The 19,549-nt window shown below is 34.9% G+C and overlaps 2 protein-coding genes across 2 annotated transcripts; both read right to left on the bottom strand.

Moving 5' to 3' along the window:
• Positions 1–2,546, bottom strand: LOC108993347. Its single transcript, XM_018968232.2, has 4 exons — positions 2,191–2,546; positions 1,311–1,497; positions 880–973; positions 1–520 (listed from the first exon to the last, which is right to left on the bottom strand). The coding sequence occupies exons 1-4, from the start codon at positions 2,460–2,462 to the stop codon at positions 231–233; spliced, it is 843 nt and encodes a 280-aa protein (XP_018823777.1). The 5' UTR covers positions 2,463–2,546; the 3' UTR covers positions 1–230.
• Positions 2,547–10,735: 8,189 nt separating this feature from the next.
• Positions 10,736–16,183, bottom strand: LOC108993338. Its single transcript, XM_018968220.2, has 4 exons — positions 15,722–16,183; positions 12,261–12,453; positions 11,831–11,924; positions 10,736–11,472 (listed from the first exon to the last, which is right to left on the bottom strand). The coding sequence occupies exons 1-4, from the start codon at positions 16,063–16,065 to the stop codon at positions 11,183–11,185; spliced, it is 921 nt and encodes a 306-aa protein (XP_018823765.1). The 5' UTR covers positions 16,066–16,183; the 3' UTR covers positions 10,736–11,182.
• Positions 16,184–19,549: the final 3,366 nt, after the last annotated feature.

Genomic DNA, 19,549 nt, shown 5'->3' with positions numbered 1-19,549 from the left:
GATAATCTCGTCCAACACAATCCAACAAAAGTACACAGTCGCTCGTCAAACACATGCACATATAGATACTACTGATGGGCAATTAATTACAATAGTACTACAAACACTGATTTTATTTTATTTTTTTTTTCATTTTTTTAATTTCACAACGTTCTTATTTATGTACATGGCAGAAAACATGCATAGAATTTCTTAATTCGACAAATTCTCAGAGAGGCCGCGTAGAAAGTCTAGACACGCTTGAACAAAATCAACATCATAACCATCACCGCCAATCCTACTAAGGTCGCTCCTGCCGTTTTAGTATTTCCATTGGAATCGGAGGAAATGCCATCTGATGCTGAAACTCCGAAGATGTTCTGAAACAAATTGGACACGTTGCTCACCATCTCAAGTACTTTACGCTTAATGTTCTGCATCATACCCGTAATATGGGCAAATCCATTCTCTTTGCTCCCAGTTTGACCTCCATCAGATGATTCTTCAAATCTCTTGGGAGATTGTGGTTCTGGATTGTCATCTACAAGTGATTTCTTTATCATATGAGCACCTACTTAAAATATAATGATAACCTTTTTTTTTTTTTTTTATATTGTCACCGGATGTCCAGGAACAGTGTCCCGACTAATCCAGAGATTGACTGGCCCTTGAAAAAGAATTTCTCGCAAGTGCACATTGGGTAATTCAAGGAAAAAAAAATCTCCGGTCCAACTAGAGATTGTTTGCGCACAATGGGATGTGAACCTTAGACTTGGAAAGAGAGCATACCCCCAAGCCTAAGGCCTTACCACTTGAGCCAACCCCTAGTGGTTTAAAATATAATGATGACTATAGTGATTAATTGGTAACAAAAGAACAAAAATATTAAACAACACTTACTTCTCTGTTCTAAAGCCAAGTAATCCTTAAGCATAGGATTATCCATCATCGCGTTCCAGACATTTGGGTCAGATGCAATTGAAGCAACTACAGTCTGGGTACAAAAAGAAAAGCACAAACATGGTTTAAGATGGAATCTACTCACAAGTCATCTAAGTTATCCAGGACGGCGAAAGATGGAACAAGATCAAATATATCTGAGGCAACAAATGAGCACCTATTGACACGCTAACAGAACATAGCATAAAATAGCAACAATCTGAAAAAGTCTTTTTATTCTCTGTTGGATCTTCCTTTAAAATTTTCATCTCTTCAAATAGAACATTTAGAAGAGCCCTGAACTTTCCATGAATGTCATTCATTCCCGGAGATTTCTTTTTTCTTTTTTCTTTTTTTAATTTTATTCCATGAGATGAAAGTAATGTCATTACCTGAGCTTTAGGGCTTTCACTGAAGAACTTAAATGCCTGAAGGACATTTTTTTGCACAGGAGTTGGTGTAGCCTCAAAGAAGACACAAGAGTCTAACTCTGGGTTTGTAAGGGGAGACAGGACAGAACCATGATCAGCAGCAAATGTATCACCAAATCCAGTGGATTTCGGTGATGACAGATATTCCCTGAAAAATAATAGATTCAACACAACGTAGAAAACAATTCAAACATGAAATAAGACAAGACTGGCATAAATTCTAACCACACACATCAAATACATGCAGGCAAGCATGTTGTCATAACTGTAGTCCGTCTAAAAATTGCAACTTGCGAGATTGCTGGATTTTTTTCATCATATGAAGCACTATAAGTTCCACAAACAAGCATCTGCCGACCAGAAGTTAGATTTCCAAACGCAAGGAACACAAACAATCCCTTTCTAACATATTTGTACCTACCTCCACAGCAGTCAGTCATACCCACGCTTAACTTGGAACCGCACACTTCTCACTCCAAATCTCTAAACACATTCAATGTTTTTTTTCAACTCCAAATGTTCTTGCTCTCTCTCTCTCTCTCGCTCACAGTTAAAATAATAATAATAATAATAATAATAAAATTTAACAAAAAGCACATTTAAGAGGCTCCAAATATCTTTAAGATTTTCTTTTCCTCTACTTTTTCCCAGTAACTAAATTACACACATAATAGTAAGAGCATGAATATGAATATGAATCATGATGTCAAGGCGTAAAATATTATAGAAGCCAATGGTACACCGAAAATGATCAGTTGATTGGTAAAATGAAAAGTCTAATAAGAAAAAGCAGAAGCTCAAAAATTCGATCAAAAACCGAAACTAGTAACCAAAATTTTACTTCTCAAGAACGTCTTTTAAATCCGCTGTCGCCTCCTTCGCCTCCTGGAAACTGGGTACGCCTTCGAATACTACCCTCGGCATCGACGACACTTCGGTGGAGGGTGTCTTGGACGACGCCGACGACGAAGACAAGATCGCGGATACGGGGCGGGTGGCGTTGCGCACCGAGTGCTCGGCAGGCGGCATGACAGGCAACCTGCGAATGCCACCGTTTAAGACACCGATGCCGGACATCTTAGCCGCCGCTCTCACTGCTCCTCCGCCTCCCATGGCTTTAGAACCCCTAACCCTATAGATTTTTCCGGAAAGCTCTCACGCACTCTCGCTCGTCCTGTGATTCTTGGGATATATTGGAAATGAAAGGTGGGTGGAAGAGGTATTTATAGGAGGTGGACCATCATCTTTACTTCGTCCAAAAGGCACCTTGATTGGCACTTAGAGAAGGTTTTATCTTGCACCTCTTCGTGTTTGCCATTACTTTTTAACCTTTATTAGAGTAATTATATAATAAAGAGCGAGTACATGGAGTAAAAGTTGTATTCTGTGATTGATGATTTCCATGACCATTAAGATTCCTCAGTAATGGCAGATAATTTTTTAATGTTTTTTTATGAGTACTGCTAGCTGACTCTAGCATATGTTTTTTAATATATTTTTTTTTATAGTTATTTTTTATAGAAATTTTTTTAATATTTTTTAAAAATAAAATAAATTTATAATATTATTAAAAAATACTTCCTTAATCATGAAGTAAAAAAAAAATTATTAATAAATATTTCTTTAATGACGAAGTAAAATAAAAAAATAATGATTAAGAAAGTATTTTTTAATAATATTATAATTTTGTTTTTACTTTTTTTAAATATTTAAAATTGTTAAATATTTTAAATCTGTAAATATGTAAATATTTTTTTCCTACCATTATGCATGCATGCTGGAGATCACTTCTAACTTGACCGCATTATATGTTCCAGAAATTCAAATCTTCCAAACCTTTTGGTATCAAGTACAAGTTTCACCTTGAGGTATCAAAGTTGTTTGTTTTTTATATATCTTGTAGTTTTTATGAATTGGATGATGAGTTGCCATGTCAAGGTAATGCATAACTATGTATCTTTGTTGCAGGAGTTATGCTACACGTAAGTCATGTAAGCCTCACACTCTGCACACCACTTAAAAAATATATTTTTATCCTCATATTTCATATTTCATATTTCATGAAACATAAAGGTAAAAGAATAAATTTACATACTTTTAAGTGGTGTGCAGGAATACGAGACTTATGTATATAATTTTTCTTGTTGCAGTAGTGTTAGAAGGTTTTACATCTCTGTGTTTGTTGTATAGTAGCCAGTGTATTATTTTCATCACCTATTATGTGTTGCCAAAGAATGATTTGGGGCTAGTGTTTGCAAAGAACTCGCATGAATTTGTGCACGAATATATAAAAAAGTCAGAATATGTGGGCCTCATGCGGAGGATTGGTGCCTTGGGTGATGGTAATCAAGATCAGAGTAAGTTTCCTTTAGCTACTTTTCAAAAAAAAAGTTTCCCTTTAGCAGTAATGCCTTTTCCTTTCTCACTGGGTAGTAAACAAGTCAGTAATCCAAGACACTAGTTCTTATTTTAGTTGAGAATCGTTTGCCCTTTCTTTGTTATCGTACTAATGTTTTGTTACCATTACCCCTCTATTTCCCAACAAAGGGCTCATTTGCTTTTCTTTTTAGTCATTCACTACCGTGTCGTCCTCAAAGTGCTTCAGATCCACCTGCTATGACTGATAGTTTATAGTATTGCTTTGTGTTATGTAGGTACGCTCTCACAAGATGAATGGGAAGTAACTTATGTGGATGAAATACACAATAATATAATAAAAATTACAATGAAATTAATATTCAAACGAAACCAATTTGGAGTGAGGTACAGAAATCTCATTCTTTTTAAGGAGATTCAAGTCATCTACGGTGTTCAAAGTCTTAAATTAACCTGTGTAACAGAAATCTTCTTGACTTGACTCTGCCAGGATACAACAGTCTAACTGATCGTCATATGACTCAAGCTTACTCTACACAAGTAGTTAAGTCTAAAACTCTACTCAAAAGAATATATATATATTTTTTTTATCTAAAAATACTCTTAAAATTATCTGGTTACAACTCTTTTTTTGTCTCTCTAGAAATTTTTTCTATATTGTACAGATAAAACAACACTACACTAAAAATAATAATAATAATAATAGACAATAGACAGACGCCAACCTCCATCAAAATTTAAACAATACAAAAATACACTAAGAGCTGGCACATTCATTCATGAAAAAAGATAGACCCGGTAATTGTGCAATGAATGATGAATTAAAAGAACAAATTTAATGAAAAGATTAACGTTTTTTTTTTTTTCCAAGAAACGTTACACTCATTCATTCCCAACTTAAAAGAAAAAGAGTAAAGCTACTCTCAATACTTCCAATTCCGCTAGAAGTTACTACTATATTATTTTTTATTTTTTATTTTTATTTAATAATTAAGTAAGTATTTTTTAATAATATTATGATTTTTTTATTTTTTAAAAATATATTTTACAGTATCAAAAAAAATATATATAAAAAAGTAAAATAAAAAAATACAATATTTTATACTAATGGTAGCTCTCAGCGGGACTGGATCGACTGCAGAAGTTTATGAGACCATTAACTAAGAGCGGTAAGAAATTAGTTGATAAAAATAAAGAAGAAAAAGTTCAAAACGTAAAATAACGGTACAGACGTTAATGGCCGCTTAAAAATAAACGTTGGTAATGAACATCTCAAAAATGAAACGTTATTGATTTATTAAAAAATATCAACATTCTTCCACTATTTTTTAATAATAAAAAAATAATATACATAAGAGAAATATTTTCAGACAAAGAATGATTATTATGCATTATGAAGGCGTGCTCTGCATTGAACTTTTATTTAGTAAAATAATAACATTTACTCCAGAGTGAGTAGTGATCTCAAACTTAAACTATGACTACTTAAGAGAAATAAAAAATTATTACTCACACATACTAACACTGGTGTTGACATGAGTTTTATTAGCCAGCACATTACGACCTTGTGTTAATCCTAGTTTCATAAATGTATTTGAGAATAAACTCAAATCTCATAGAGAGCGACCTCACTTCCACACTCACATAAGTAAAATTTGTCAAGGGTGCTCATGTAATTCTTACATCCTTCTTATAAGAGCTAAAGAATTTCATTAAGAGTTTTTCCAAAAACTCATCCTCCACAACATTACATGATAAATGCACTTACATCATATGAATGAGAAATAAAATAAAAAGTACATTTCTTACGACCATCATATGATTTGTTTTTCCCATTGAACCCAATTCTCAAGATCTCTGGTCTCCAGGTTGGGTATCCTCATACATAGCTCTTGAATTATGTTTTTATTTCATTCCTCTCGATGTATTTCAGACTATTTCTCTTGTCAAATCTTTGTTTAGTGGATTCACATTAATAACACTATCGGTAAAAAAAAAGTTCACAATACTATATTTTTATTCTAAAGGATATGGATTTATAGTTATAATTACACTTTTGTACTCTACCAATTATAGTAGTACTGTCACAAAGAATTAATTGATTTTTTCCACAAAGGAATAAGTTGGAACAGATTTCATGCATCTAAATGCACTAGACATACACAAACGTTCGCCAAACACCAAGATTTCAACCACTTGTGACTTTACTCCCAAAAGCTCAAAGAATTGAAAACTGAAGAGAAACTAAAGATATTGGAGGCAAAATCTTTTGAAAAAAAAAATTATTTTCTAAAACCTTAACACCCACTAATTTTTTATTTTAAAAAGAAATTTTATTTTCACAAAAAAAAAAAACACTTTACTCAAAAATCACTTTATTCCAATATGAAGAAAAATGAACTGCTATTTTTTATTCCATATTTAAGAAAGACATAAGCATATGTGCCAAAATATTTAAAGAATAATGCATATAAAAAGAAACATTCTATGCTTTATTATCAATATTCAATTTAAACATCCCATCACAATTCACAAGCATAGCTCTTGCCCACAAAAACTCCATTTTTTATAATTACATATTGATCAGATTTCATAATTTGTTTGAAGCCCGCTTTATTGAGTAAAAAACTAGACATCAAATTCTTCCTCATAGACGATGTATAAAGTACGTCTTTGAGCATCAATATACGTCTAGAGGTGAATTTCAACTCAACCTCACCACTCTCAAGAACCTCAGTTTTACTTGAATCACCAAGCATAATAGTCTTCTCTTTTTCAAATGGAGTAAAATTTTTGAACTAATTTTTATCATAGCAGACATACCTATTGGCACTAGAATCTGCCCACCACCCTTTAACAAATTGAACTATATTAATATATGTGATCATTGCTATAAACGGCTCTTCAGTTATATTAACTTGAGGATTATTATTTTCTCACTTTCAGAACTTACAAATTTGAGCAAAGTGCCCAATTTTACCACAGACAAAACAAAGTTGATTTTGTAAAGGAGTCCTTTGTTTTTATCATTTTGGTTTTGAAAACTCTTTTTGTGAGGTCTACTAAATTTTTTGAAATCTTTTCTTTGCGGCTTTAAATAACTATTTCTTGTATTTTGACATTTGGGCAAGTTACCATTTTTAGAAATTAAATTTACCTTTGTCCTGGAATCCTCATTACCATTTTGAAACACCAAATCATATTGGCCTATAGCTTCCTCCTCTACATGAATACGTGTGATTAATGTCTCTAAGTATGTCTCTTTTTGTTTATGGTGCATCAACTTTTGAAACTCCATCCTCAATAGATTTTTCATCTATCATTTGATATCGAAAGAAGCGACTTGCCACATATTTCTTCGCTCCGGCTTCTTCTATATCATATTTACTCTGTAAAGCTTTCCAAATTTTCTTTACAGATGTGTAAGTAGTATTGCAATAATTATAAAGTTGATCAGCAAGACAACTAAAAAGATAACATCAACAGTTATACTCATATTTGGTATATTTTTCAATCTTTTCTTCGTGAGTTTTCACTTATGCTTCAGTCATGTTCTCAGTAGTAAATCTTGCTAGGATTATTTACTATGAGAACATAAGAGACATTGGGAAGGCTTTGATAGAAGAGAATATTGCACTTCCATCTCTTGAAATAAGCTCTTTTGAACCGGAATGACTTGTTGAGTTCTCTAATGCTTTCTGTGGATTTTTCAGTTGTAGGCTCCATGCTGAAATTTCCTTAAAATTGTTGATAAATACACAATAATATAATAAAAATTACAATGAAATTAACATTCAAACGAAACCAGTTTAGACTGAGGCACGAAAATCTCGCTCTCTTTAAAGAGATTCAAGCTCTCTGTGGTGTTCAAAGTCTCAAATTAACTGGTGCAACAGAAATCTTCTTGACTTGACTTCTTCAGGATAGCCTAACTGATCGTCGTATAACTCAAGCCTACTCTGCACAAGTGGTTGACCCTAAAAACTCCACTAAAAAAACACACGTCTTTTATCTTAAAATACTCTCAAAATTATCTAGGTGCAACTTTTTTTTTTTTTTTGTCTCTTTAGAGAGTTTCTCTATATTATACAGATAAAACAACACCACACTACAAATAATAATAATAAACTATAAAACCGACGCCAACCTCCATCAAAATTTAAACAATACAAAAATACACTAAGAGCTGGCACATTCATTCATGAAAAAAGATAGACTCGGTAATAGTGCAATTAAAAGAACAAATTTAATGAAAAGATTAACGTTTTTTTTTTCCAAGAAATGACACACTCATTCATTCCCAACATAAAAGAAAAAACCAACTGCAGAAGATTATAGGACCATTACCTAAGAGCGGTAAGAAATTAGTTGATAAAAGATAATATCTTCCTACAGGTACATCCCTGGGCGCCATTCACGTAGATCCCACATTTTCATCTCTCCCCCATCCGATGTTGAGCAGCTGCAAGCCACAAGGGAGTACCTTGAATCAATGGCATGCTTGATGAGTCTCCTCCGTTCTGTACATAGATGGATGGCTTCACCACAATTTTGAGGCAAGGTCAAAAAAATATATCCGATTTTTTAGAGTCTAAACACAATCTCCAAAAAAAGAGCAAAAACATGCATCAACAAGTTTTAATGCGAAATCAAAGAGTCCTTATTTTTCATGAACCCTGACCATATGGTTTTGATCAGAGGAAAACATAGCAACCTTTTGTGCGAAAGACCCACTTAACGATAAAGCTTAGCTCAAAGAAAAGGGAAAGATCCATATGATAAAAATGAGAGGAAATTGTAGGACCTCTTTTCACACATTGCTTAGAGACTGAAACAGAGAACTAGTTGTTTTCATGAAAAACAGTGAAGCAGAGCATGCAAGAGATGTAGCAGGGGAGAGGATAATAAAATTGAAGCCATCATCGAAAACTCGAACAGATTGAAAGGGATTAATTGAAGAAAATGAGCGTATCCACTTCCCCCATACACGGGTGGGAGGGAGTTTTGTTTTGATATGCTGTGATGCAGTGCATAATTTTATTATAAGGGAGTCTGATGTGTTAAAATATCATCAGTTGCCGTTTAACCCACAACATAGGAATTTCCTTTTCAAAGAGGAACTCTTGATAGAAATAAAGAAGAAAAAGTTCAAAACGTAAAATAACGGTACATACATTAATGACCTCTTAAAAATAAATGTTGGTAACGAACATCTCAAAAAAGAAACGTTATTGATAAATACTATTTATTAAAAAATACCAACAACTTATTTATATTTGGCGTTTTTCTTAAAGAAGGTAAGTGCCATGTCCCTTCTCTGGCTGAGTTAGAGAGGGAAAGAAGAAAGTTTGTGTGAAACGATCACTGTTTATATGTTGTTAGAAGTAGGCCTGCAACCCAACCCACCGAAACCAAAATGGGGATCGACCTGTCAACATCTAAGAATGGTGTTAGGCCGACCCAACCCTCACGATTCGGGTCGGATCGAAATCTTTCAGAACCGAACGCTGCATTTCACATCTCCTTCTTCTTGCGCTGTGAGATCAATACAACATCACATCCAAGTTTCGCAAGTGGATTCCAAAGAACAAGGCCTGCGCATAAGGCTGTCCTTTCTCTTCGTCAAGATAAATAAAAGCCAAAAAATCTTAGATTTTTTGTTAAAAAATACTCGCCCAACAACGTCGTCAAATCTTGGGATTGATAGCTTCGATGTCGGCACCAATCCCTTGCTTTTGCATCTAAAATTGGACTAGATGGTTCAGCAAACAGAGAAGAAGGAGAGGTCGTGAAGGCGATCCAGAGGCGGTGAGCTCCAAAACCAAGCAGAGCCGTCCAGAGGAAGTAGAAGTTGGAACAAAGGCCACAATATCAAAACCAAACAATCTCTACCAGCCAAGCGTAGCCCATATCAAAACCAAAAGCGTCTTCCCTAGCCTATATAATTGAAAGACCAACGTTCTACTTCTCCTAGTGGAATCGGTGAAACAGGCTGGTCACAAAGTTAAATAATGGAAAAGGGAGAAATGCAGAAAATGCGGACAGGTTGAAATAAAAATGCAAATCTGTTGACTTATCGGGTTGGAGACCTGAGCATATACTAACCCGACAAAATGCGGGTTGGGTAGGGTTACTCTAAGCGGGCTCATCGGATTTACGAGTGATTTGCACAGCCCTAGTTAGAAGTTAGTTGCAACCTAAGTTACGTAATTGTATTCTTTTTATCGAGGACAACCGGATCGGAAACTGGTAAATACAAAAAGAGACGAGGCAGATGCATATATCAAAGGAGGACATCATGTACATTAGTAGCAATTGATTGACAAGCAAGGCAACCAATTCTCATCAGATTATTCTTTAAGAGGATAACATCCAGTGAATAAATGCTCAAACTCTTGAATTACTTGATAGTTGATACACGGTTTGGTGGTGGGCTCATGTATTTGGGATTACTCCCTAGGATAGATCCGAAGGGTCCTGTCTTGGCAATGTTACAAGTCATTGAAAAAGAAAAATCTACCTTACTGTTCTGGAGAAGATAACATCAAGAGCACTTTCTCAAGATGAAGAATATCTATAGTAGACAAGACAATTGGTGAATTGTAACGATATTATTTCATGCAATTGTCTCCTCCATGTATTGGAACCATGAAATTGCTCTTATTCTTGATGTTATGGATCGATTAACACTTTCTCGTAAGGTCTAATTGTGCAGTTATTTTTGTTGAAAAGGTTCTTGTTTTGTACTTAAAAGTACAGGTACAAATCAAGAACTCCAAAATAGTTGACGACTGACGAGAAGTGATGGTGCAATATATCCCATCTGTAACTGAGCTGTAGATTTATAAGAAGAAAAATGACAAGCTAATTCTAAGATACGTACATGCAAATCTAGTAAAATATTCATTTTTGTGCTTGTCTCGTGAGCCAATTCCTTGTTTCTTGGAACTATACTTTTAATAAAAATTCTACTCATCATCTACCACACCACACATAAGGCAATCCACGTGCAGAAGAATAGGAAGATAATTTGTATACAAACACTTAGCCAAGAATCACTGACATGAGCGTTGACAAAAGAAGGCAAAACAATTGCAGAAATTGCAATTAGTGACACAGAACCGCACCCACAACTGCATCAGATCATGTGCCAACCAAAATGAAATTTTCCCGAATTATAAAGACCGGACTGTACTCCCATAAGCAGAACACGTGGCCAAAAGGAGATCATCTCATCCAACACAGTCCACCAAAAGTACACACTCCCTCCTCAAACACATGCACATAGATACTACTGATGGGCAATCAATTACAATAGTACTACAAACACTGATTTTCTTTTTTTTCATTTTTTAAATTTCACAACGTTCTTATTTATGTATATTATGGCATCCCGCCAGAAAACACGCATAGAATTTGTTAATTCGACAAATTCACAGAGAGGCCGCGTAGAAAATCTAGACACGCTTTAACACAATCACCATCATAACCAGCACCGCCAATCCCATGAAGGTCGCTCCTGCCGTTTTAACATTTCCATTGGAATCGGAGGAAATTTCATCTGATGCTGAAACTCCGAAGATGTTCTGAAACAAATTGGACACGTTGCTCACCATCTCAAGTACTTTACGCTTAATGTTCTGCATCATACCCGTAATATGGGCAAATCCATTCTCTTTGCTCCCAGTTTGACCTCCATCAGATGATTCTTCAAATCTCTTAGGAGATTGTGGTTCTGGATTGTCATCTACAAGTGATTTCTTTATCATATGAGCACCTACTTTAAATATAATGATAACCTTTTTTTTTTTTTTTATATTGTCACCGGATGTCCAGGAACAGTGTCTCGACTAATCCAGAGATTGACTGGCCCTTGAAAAAGAATTTCTCGCAAGTGCACATTGGGTAATTCAAGGAAAAAAAAATCTCCGGTCCAACTAGAGATTGTTTGCGCACAATGGGATGTGAACCTTAGACCTGGAAAGAGAGCATACCCCCAAGCCTAAGGCCTTACCACTTGAGCCAACCCCTAGTGGTTTAAAATATAATGATGACTATAGTGATTAATTGGTAACAAAAGAACAAAAATATTAAACAACACTTACTTCTCTGTTCTAAAGCCAAGTAATCCTTAAGCATAGGATTATCCATCATCGCGTTCCAGACATTTGGGTCAGATGCAATTGAAGCAACTACAGTCTGGGTACAAAAAGAAAAGCACAAACATGGTTCAAGAAGGAATCTACTCATAAGTCATCTAAGTTATCCAGGACGGTGAAAGATGGAACAAGATCAAAGATATCCGAGGCAACAAATGAGCACCTATTGACACGCTAACAGAACATAGCATAAAATAGCAACAATCTGAAAGTCTTTTTATTCTCTGTTGGATCTTCCTTTAAAATTCTCATCTTTTCAAAAAGAACATTTAGAAGAGCCCTGAACTTTCCATGAATGTCATTCTTGGAGATTTCTTTTTCCTTTTTTATTTTATTTGTTTAATTTTATTCCATGAGATGAAAGTAATATCATTACCTGAGCTTTAGGGCTTTCACTGAGTAACTTAAATGCCTGAAGGACATTTTTTGGCACAGGAGCTGGTGTAGCCTCAAAGAAGACACAAGATTTAGTGTCTGACTCTGGGTTTGTAAGGGGAGACAGGACAGAAACATGATCAGCAGCAAATGTATCACTAAATCCAGTGGATTTCGGAGATGACAGATATACCCTGAAAAACAATAGATTCAACACAACGTAGAAAACAATTCAAACATGAAATAAGACAAGACCGACATAAATTCTAACCACACACATCAAATACATCCAGGGAAGCATGTTGTCATAACTGTAGTCCGTCTTAAAATTGCAACTTGCAAGATTTCTGGATTTTTTTCATCATATGAAGCACTATAAGTTCCACAAACAAACATCTGCCCACCATAAATTAGATCTCCAAACGCAAGGAAGTAGGAACACAAACAATCCCTTTGTAACATATTTGTACCTACTTCAACAGCAGTCAGTCATACCCACGCTTAACTTGGAACCACACACTTCTCACTCCAAATCTCTCAAACACATTTAATTTTTTTTTTTCAATTTTCTTTTTACTACCGATCAAGAAAAAAAAATAAGAAAATAGAAATATCTCAAACTAATCTCAGGAACCATATAATAATTTTTGTATTTTATGTATAAGCCAAGATCAATCCAAAGTCATCTCACCTATAGTCACAATTGGTCACCCCAATCAAACGAAAAAGAACTTTGAGGGTTCAAAAAAGTTGGTCTCACGCTCAATTTCAACTGAGGGGCTAGAGCAGTGCCTAATAACACCCACACGAACTACAGAGTATCATTGAGAAAAATGTGGGAAAATGTTCTCTTTTTTTTTTTGCTCACAGTTAAATTAACCCAAATTTCTTCTTTACAGTTTACACACAAATATTATCACGACAATAATAAAACTTAATAAAAACTGTTGGGTTTGCTCCTTTGGAGTCCCACACCGGTGGGTGAAAAGTAAGGAGCAGGCCTCAAGGCCTATAAATAAGAGGACCTAGCCTCTTAGTTAAGTACACAAAATCATAAGCTTATTTAGTAACTTGTGACTCTAGTAAAATTCCTCTATTAGTCTTTTCTTGTAAAAAGAAAAGAGGTGAGAGTTAAAGTTTTACTAGTGGGGAAGCTTTGTGGGTGTCATTTGGAGTGAGGAGAAAAATTGTGTGATTGTAATAATTTTTCACATAGTGTATTTTCTTCTCTGGGTCTAGTGTTTTTTTCTCCTATTTTGAGAGTTTCCACGTAAATTCTTGTGTTGTTATTATTTCTCTGTTTTTCTTCATATTTCACCAAAGGGTGGATCCTAAGGGGTGAATTTAGGAGGTCCAAATTCCTAACAAGTGGTATCAGAGCCACTAGGTTCTTTTTTTTGTGGGTGGAGCTTTAGTGTGGTAGTGTGGATACGTACAGTCTAAGGAGGTTCTGTCTAGGAGATTGGTATTTAAGTGGTCCAGTGTGACCCTCCAATCTTTCCTGGGAACCTTGAAGTTCTGTCTAGAAAAGAATAATCTTTTCTGGGAACTTACTTAGTGAGTACCATTCATTTCTACGGTAAAATTCATCGAGGCAATGTCAGGAAGTAAGGTTTCAAATTCTATCAGATATGAGTTGGAGAAATTTGATGGGAGAATCAATTTTGGCTTGTGACAAGTTCAAGTCAAGGATGTTTTGATTCAATCAAGATTACACAAGGCATTGAAGGGCAGACCAACCCCTGAAGTCAGCAGTAATACTAGCGTGACTGATGAAACAAAGAGCAGATCTGTAATGAGCGATGAAGATTGGGAAGATCTAGATTTTAGAGCAGCAAGTGCGATACGTCTGTGCTTGGCCAAGAATGTTCTTGCAAATATACATGGAATATCTACGGCAAAGGAACTCTGGGAAAAGCTAGAAGAGTTGTATCAGACAAAGGGCGTCTCAAATCGGGTGTACCTAAAGGAGCAGTTTCATACACTATATATGAGTGAATGTACGACTATTTCAGATCATTTAAGTGTTCTCAATGGTATTGTCTCTGAGCTAGAATCTATTGGAGTTAAAATTGATGATGAGGATCAAGCCTTGAGGCTCATCTGGTCTCTTCCATCTTCCTATGAGCATATAAAGCCTATTTTGATACATGGGAATGAGAAAATAATTTTTTCAAAGGTTACCAGTAAATTCTTTTCTGAAGCGAGAAGACTAGGTGGTGGAAAAAATGGTCCACCTGTAAACTTAGCATTGGTAGTAACTGGTAATGGGAAGAAGAAGGAACTCCATGAAGATGAAAGTAGTCTGCTGGGGGTGTGGACAATCTGGGCACGTCAAGAAAAATTGTCCAAAAGCAGGAGCAGGTTCGGCAAGTGGCTCCAAGTCAGTAAATGGAGATACTAATAATGAAACTAACGTTGTGTCCCTCTCCATGGAAGACGATGTCTGTTAAAGGGACATGTACATCCTCATGGCATGCCATTAATTCCCAAAGTTGTCATGATAGAGGATGTGTTAATGTTAGCGGGTCCACAAATTTGCACACAAGCATTGGTTTGACATTAATGTAAGGTGTGTGGTGGAAATTTATGTCGATGGCTGATGAACTTCCAGGAAAGTCAAACGTGGAAGTTGCACCATAATTTTTAGCAAGGTTATTTTCGACATGTGCCGAAATTGAAATGCTTGAAATTGGTTTATTCTGAGTGGGTATGCTTTTATGGTGGAGCATGATAGCAGAAGCTATGAAGATCTTCGTTACGGTGGAGCGTGGCTGTGGGATCAGCCAAAGTAGCAAGGTGGAGATTGTTGGGTTTGCTCTTTTGGAGTCTCACACCGGTGGGTGAAAAGTAAGGAGCAGGCCTCAAGGCCTATAAATAAGAGGACCTAGCCTCTTAGTTAAGTACACAAAATCATAAGCTTATTTAGTAACTTGTGACTCTAGTAAAATTCCTCTATTAGTCTTTTCTTGTAAAAAAAAAAGAGGTGAGAGTTAAAGTTTTGCTAGTGGGGAAGCTTTGTGGGTGTCATTTGGAGTGAAGAGAAAAATTGTGTGATTGTAATAATTTTTCACATAGTGTATTTTCTTCTCTGGGGCTGGTGGTTTTTTCTCCTATTTTGAGAGTTTCCACTTAAATTCTTGTGTTGTTATTATTTCTCTGTTTTTCTTCATATTTCACCAAAGAGTGGATCCTAAGGGGTGAATTTAGGAGGTCCAAATTCCTAACAAGAACCACGTTTAAGAGGCTCCAAATATCTTTCAGATTTTCTTTTCCTCTACTTTTTCCCAGTAACTAAATTACACACATAATACTAAGAGCATGATGTCCAGGCGTAAGATATTATAGAAGCCAATGGTATACCGAAAATGATCAGATGATTAATAAAATGAAAAGTCTAATGAGAAAAAGCAGAAGCTCAAAAATTCGATCAAAAACCAAAACTAGTAACCAAAACTTTACTTGTCAAGAGCGTCTTTCAATTCCGCAGTCGCCTCCTTCGCCTCCTGGAAACTGGGTACGCCCCCGAATACTACCCTCGGCATCGGCTCCCCTGCCTCGATCTTCAGCTCCTCCACGCTGTCGGTGAACTCCCAATCGTCCCACGCTGCCGTAATCGAAGACACTTCGGTGGAGGGTGTCTTGGACGACGCCGACGACGAAGACAAGATCGCGGATACGGGGAGGGTAGCGTTGCGCACCGAGTGCTCGGCAGGCGGCATGACAGGCACCCCGCGAATGCCACCGTTGAAGACACCGATGCCGGACATCTTAGCCGCCGCTCTCACTACTCCTCCGCCTCCCATGGCTTTAGAAACCCTAACTCTAGAGATTTTTCGATTTTCCCGGAAACCTCTCACGCACTCTCGCTCGTCCCGTGGTTTTTGGGATATATGCTTGCAATCGGAAATGAAATGTGGGTGGAAGAGGTATTTATAGGAGGTGGACCCACAACAAGGTCAATATAGTATTTCGCTTCATATCTGAATTCTGTGGATAAGGCATTTCGAAGAGAAGATGACGCGTCGGTTAGGAGGGAACCTGTTGGTGGCTACATACGTATACAGCGAGCTTCCCTACCGCAGCAGATAAAAGCCCTTTAGATCTTGCCATGCTAGAAACAATAGTAATGGCTCCATTTAATTTGAATAAGGGATTAAATTAGAAGAGATGATTTATAAATAATAATAAAATTTATAAGTTAAAATTTATAAATAATAATAAAATGAGTTTAAATGATCTCATCTTTTAATTTAAATCGACTTAAAATGTACAAGTGCTTTTAAAAATTATAAAATTTATTATTAAAAAATTAATTTTTTTATATAAATTTTGTATTTATTTATTTTTTAAAATAATTATACAATATTTTCACATATTACGACTGTAAATATATCAAAAGAGAATTTAGTAATTGAGAAGCTTTCAAGTAAGGAAGGATCGGAATATTTGGCGAAGTAATTAATTAGTGGCCGGGAAATGCAGGATGTGATTGGTCATACTTTGATTCTCAAATAGTAAAGTGTCTGTATTGTTTGCCGATGAAGCCGTGAGTTCCAAGGAAGAAGTGCGATACATTGAGGCCCAAAAGGATCAAAATTCAAACCCTGGCCCGATGTATGTTTTGGGCTCTTTTGATGGAAGCCCTTTTGAGGATGTCTTTATGTTGGGAGTTCCCTCGGCCCGGCCCTCGTTATGGTTTACACTTCCACTATTCGCTCTTTCAAATTCAAATTATTATTTAAGTATGAAAATAATATTTATTACTTATACGAATCTCATTGAGAGCATTTAAGATGAACCGTAAAACCATTTTAATAAGTTAATCAAAACAATAATAATGGGTCCAAAAAGAGATTAAAAATTTAAAAAAAACACATGCAACACAGAAAAACGTTAAAATCTAGACGGCGTATCAATTAAGCTCAACAGTACAAACCAATCGATCAAAGACATTGACACCACGTTTGATGATTGGATTATTCTTTTTAATATAAGATTTTAATTTTGTGGCCAACCTATCACCTTGACAACCAAACCATTATTAGAAGCTGACATATGAACGTGACCATTCACAAGCCAATAAACACGACAGGACAAAGCAACCTACAAAAAAAAAAACATTATATTGAAAAGAAAAATCTTCAAAAGATTTTAAAAATCTTATAATTTTCTGGTCCCACCTATAATAAATGTTGGGAAAAAAGCCTCTTCAACAGGAACTTGAAATAAGTGTTTGTGCTGTTGGAATTGGATGGTACTCATCTTTATGTATGCAAATCAAAATAATTTAAGTGAGTGGAAGATCTCCCGCAATTTTATTTATTTATTTTTCATTAATAAAAAAAATCATTCACATTTCAAATAAATAAAAGTTATATTTAAAATTTAATATATAGTACACATTCTTTATAAAAGAAAATTACATCTTCGCCGTTGGATTTAGCTTTAAAATTAAAATTTACGGAACTTTGGGCACATTTGAAGTTTGTAAGTCTCAGTTTGAAATTTGGACTCAAATGAAATTAATTTAATTCAGTCTAATTTTAAATCGAGTTTAATATTCAAATATTTAACTCTTAAATCTCAACTCAAAATCTTTTTATACGTTAGATCAATAATTTTTTTCAACTCAACAATTCTTTATACGTAAGATCTATAATTTTTTTCAATTTTTCATAAATACATTTAAATTTATCTTAACATTTAAATATATTTAAATTTATCTTAAGTGAATCCTATAAAACTCATTCTACTATCTTAATTTATTATTATTTATAAAAAAAAATCAATTTTATTTTAACTCAACTCAATATGGTACACATTTTAGTAAATTTTGAGGATGAGTTGGCTGGTAACCAAGCTTGGCCAATGCCCATTAGAACCTTTATATATACCCGGTTGTTCATTTTCTCTTTTCTTTTTTGTCTTGAATCTGAAAACAATTATTTCCCAGTCAAATTTCGCTGTAATTTTCATGTCCAGACAAGTATTATATATGGTTCAACGAAATCGAACCCCAAAACTATTTTATTTTTATAGGACAGACGGCAGCAGTTGGAAGTAATAATCATATATAATTTTTTTCTTTGTTTTCTGATCAGTTTTTAATCGTCTTGTGAAGTGAATCGGTATGTTCTCATGCATACTGTGCTGATTGCATTGCATATGTTAACTAATTGAGATTCGACTCATGCATACTGTTTAAAAATTCTATAACATACCACTAATTAAATATTATAGAAAGTAAGATGTGCATGACGCATTTATCTCTTTTTAAAATTAAACCATTTAATTCAATATAGTAATTACAGAAAAATCTCTATTGAATTTCATCGTTTCTTCCGATGGCTCAAAAATTAGGTGTCGGCATAGTAATTTTCCTGCAACTTTCTATGCTCAAATTGTAAAAAATAGCCCACTGGAAGTAACAGCCAAATGGTACCTTACAAAAATTTAAATAGATAAGTTGTTGATTTAAGAGAAATAATTTATATAAATTCTAAATCTACTTTTATAAAAAAAATAAATTCATCTTACAAAAATATAAAAAAATTTATTCTTTTTCAACGAGACTCACTTTTTTATAAAGGATATATACAAGACTTATCTATTTAAATATTATATCTAGCATTTATGTTGTTTTAATGAGGAAAAGAAAACCAAACTTCATGCAGGCCATCTCATCTTCAAAACATAGTTTTAACCAAAAAAAGGAAAAACAAAACAAGTGAAGAAAATATAACGATGTTGGTGGGAAAGAGTCTCATGATGATGGTGCCAAGGCACAACAAAGCAAAGGAAAAAGGACAAAGTGAAGCATGTAGGGCCCATTCAACCCAAACAAGGTGCGTTGGACCCACGTAACACCCATCAGTACTAGTGAATGTCATTGGTCCACATTTCCCGCGAAGCACACGAATCCCGGGGGCCTGAATGGAAAGATTATTATAGAAAAGGGCTATTTTTGAAAAATACAGGAATCTCTGTACAAATCCGTGAAAGAAAGTGCTTACGATTTGTCTGCACCACACCCCCAAATTCACCCGTGAACAGAGGCCTTTTTTTTTTTTTCTTTCCCATTTGATTTGAATATCAGTAAACCTCGTTCCACAACCTCAATGTGTATAGTTATTCAAACCACCATTAGAAACTCAGAATCAAAGGCAAAAGAAAAGCATAAAATTACAAGAGAATAAAATACAAATCACAGAGGGTATGTATTTTGTTTGGAACTCATTCACACTAATTTACAGTCAAGTATTTGTGATTATGAGATGATAATATGAA

The sequence above is a fragment of the Juglans regia genome, chromosome 9 (genome assembly GCF_001411555.2).
Source record: "Juglans regia cultivar Chandler chromosome 9, Walnut 2.0, whole genome shotgun sequence".
In the NCBI taxonomy this organism is placed as follows: Eukaryota; Viridiplantae; Streptophyta; class Magnoliopsida; order Fagales; family Juglandaceae; genus Juglans; species Juglans regia.
This window is presented reverse-complemented; position numbering and strand designations above follow the sequence as displayed.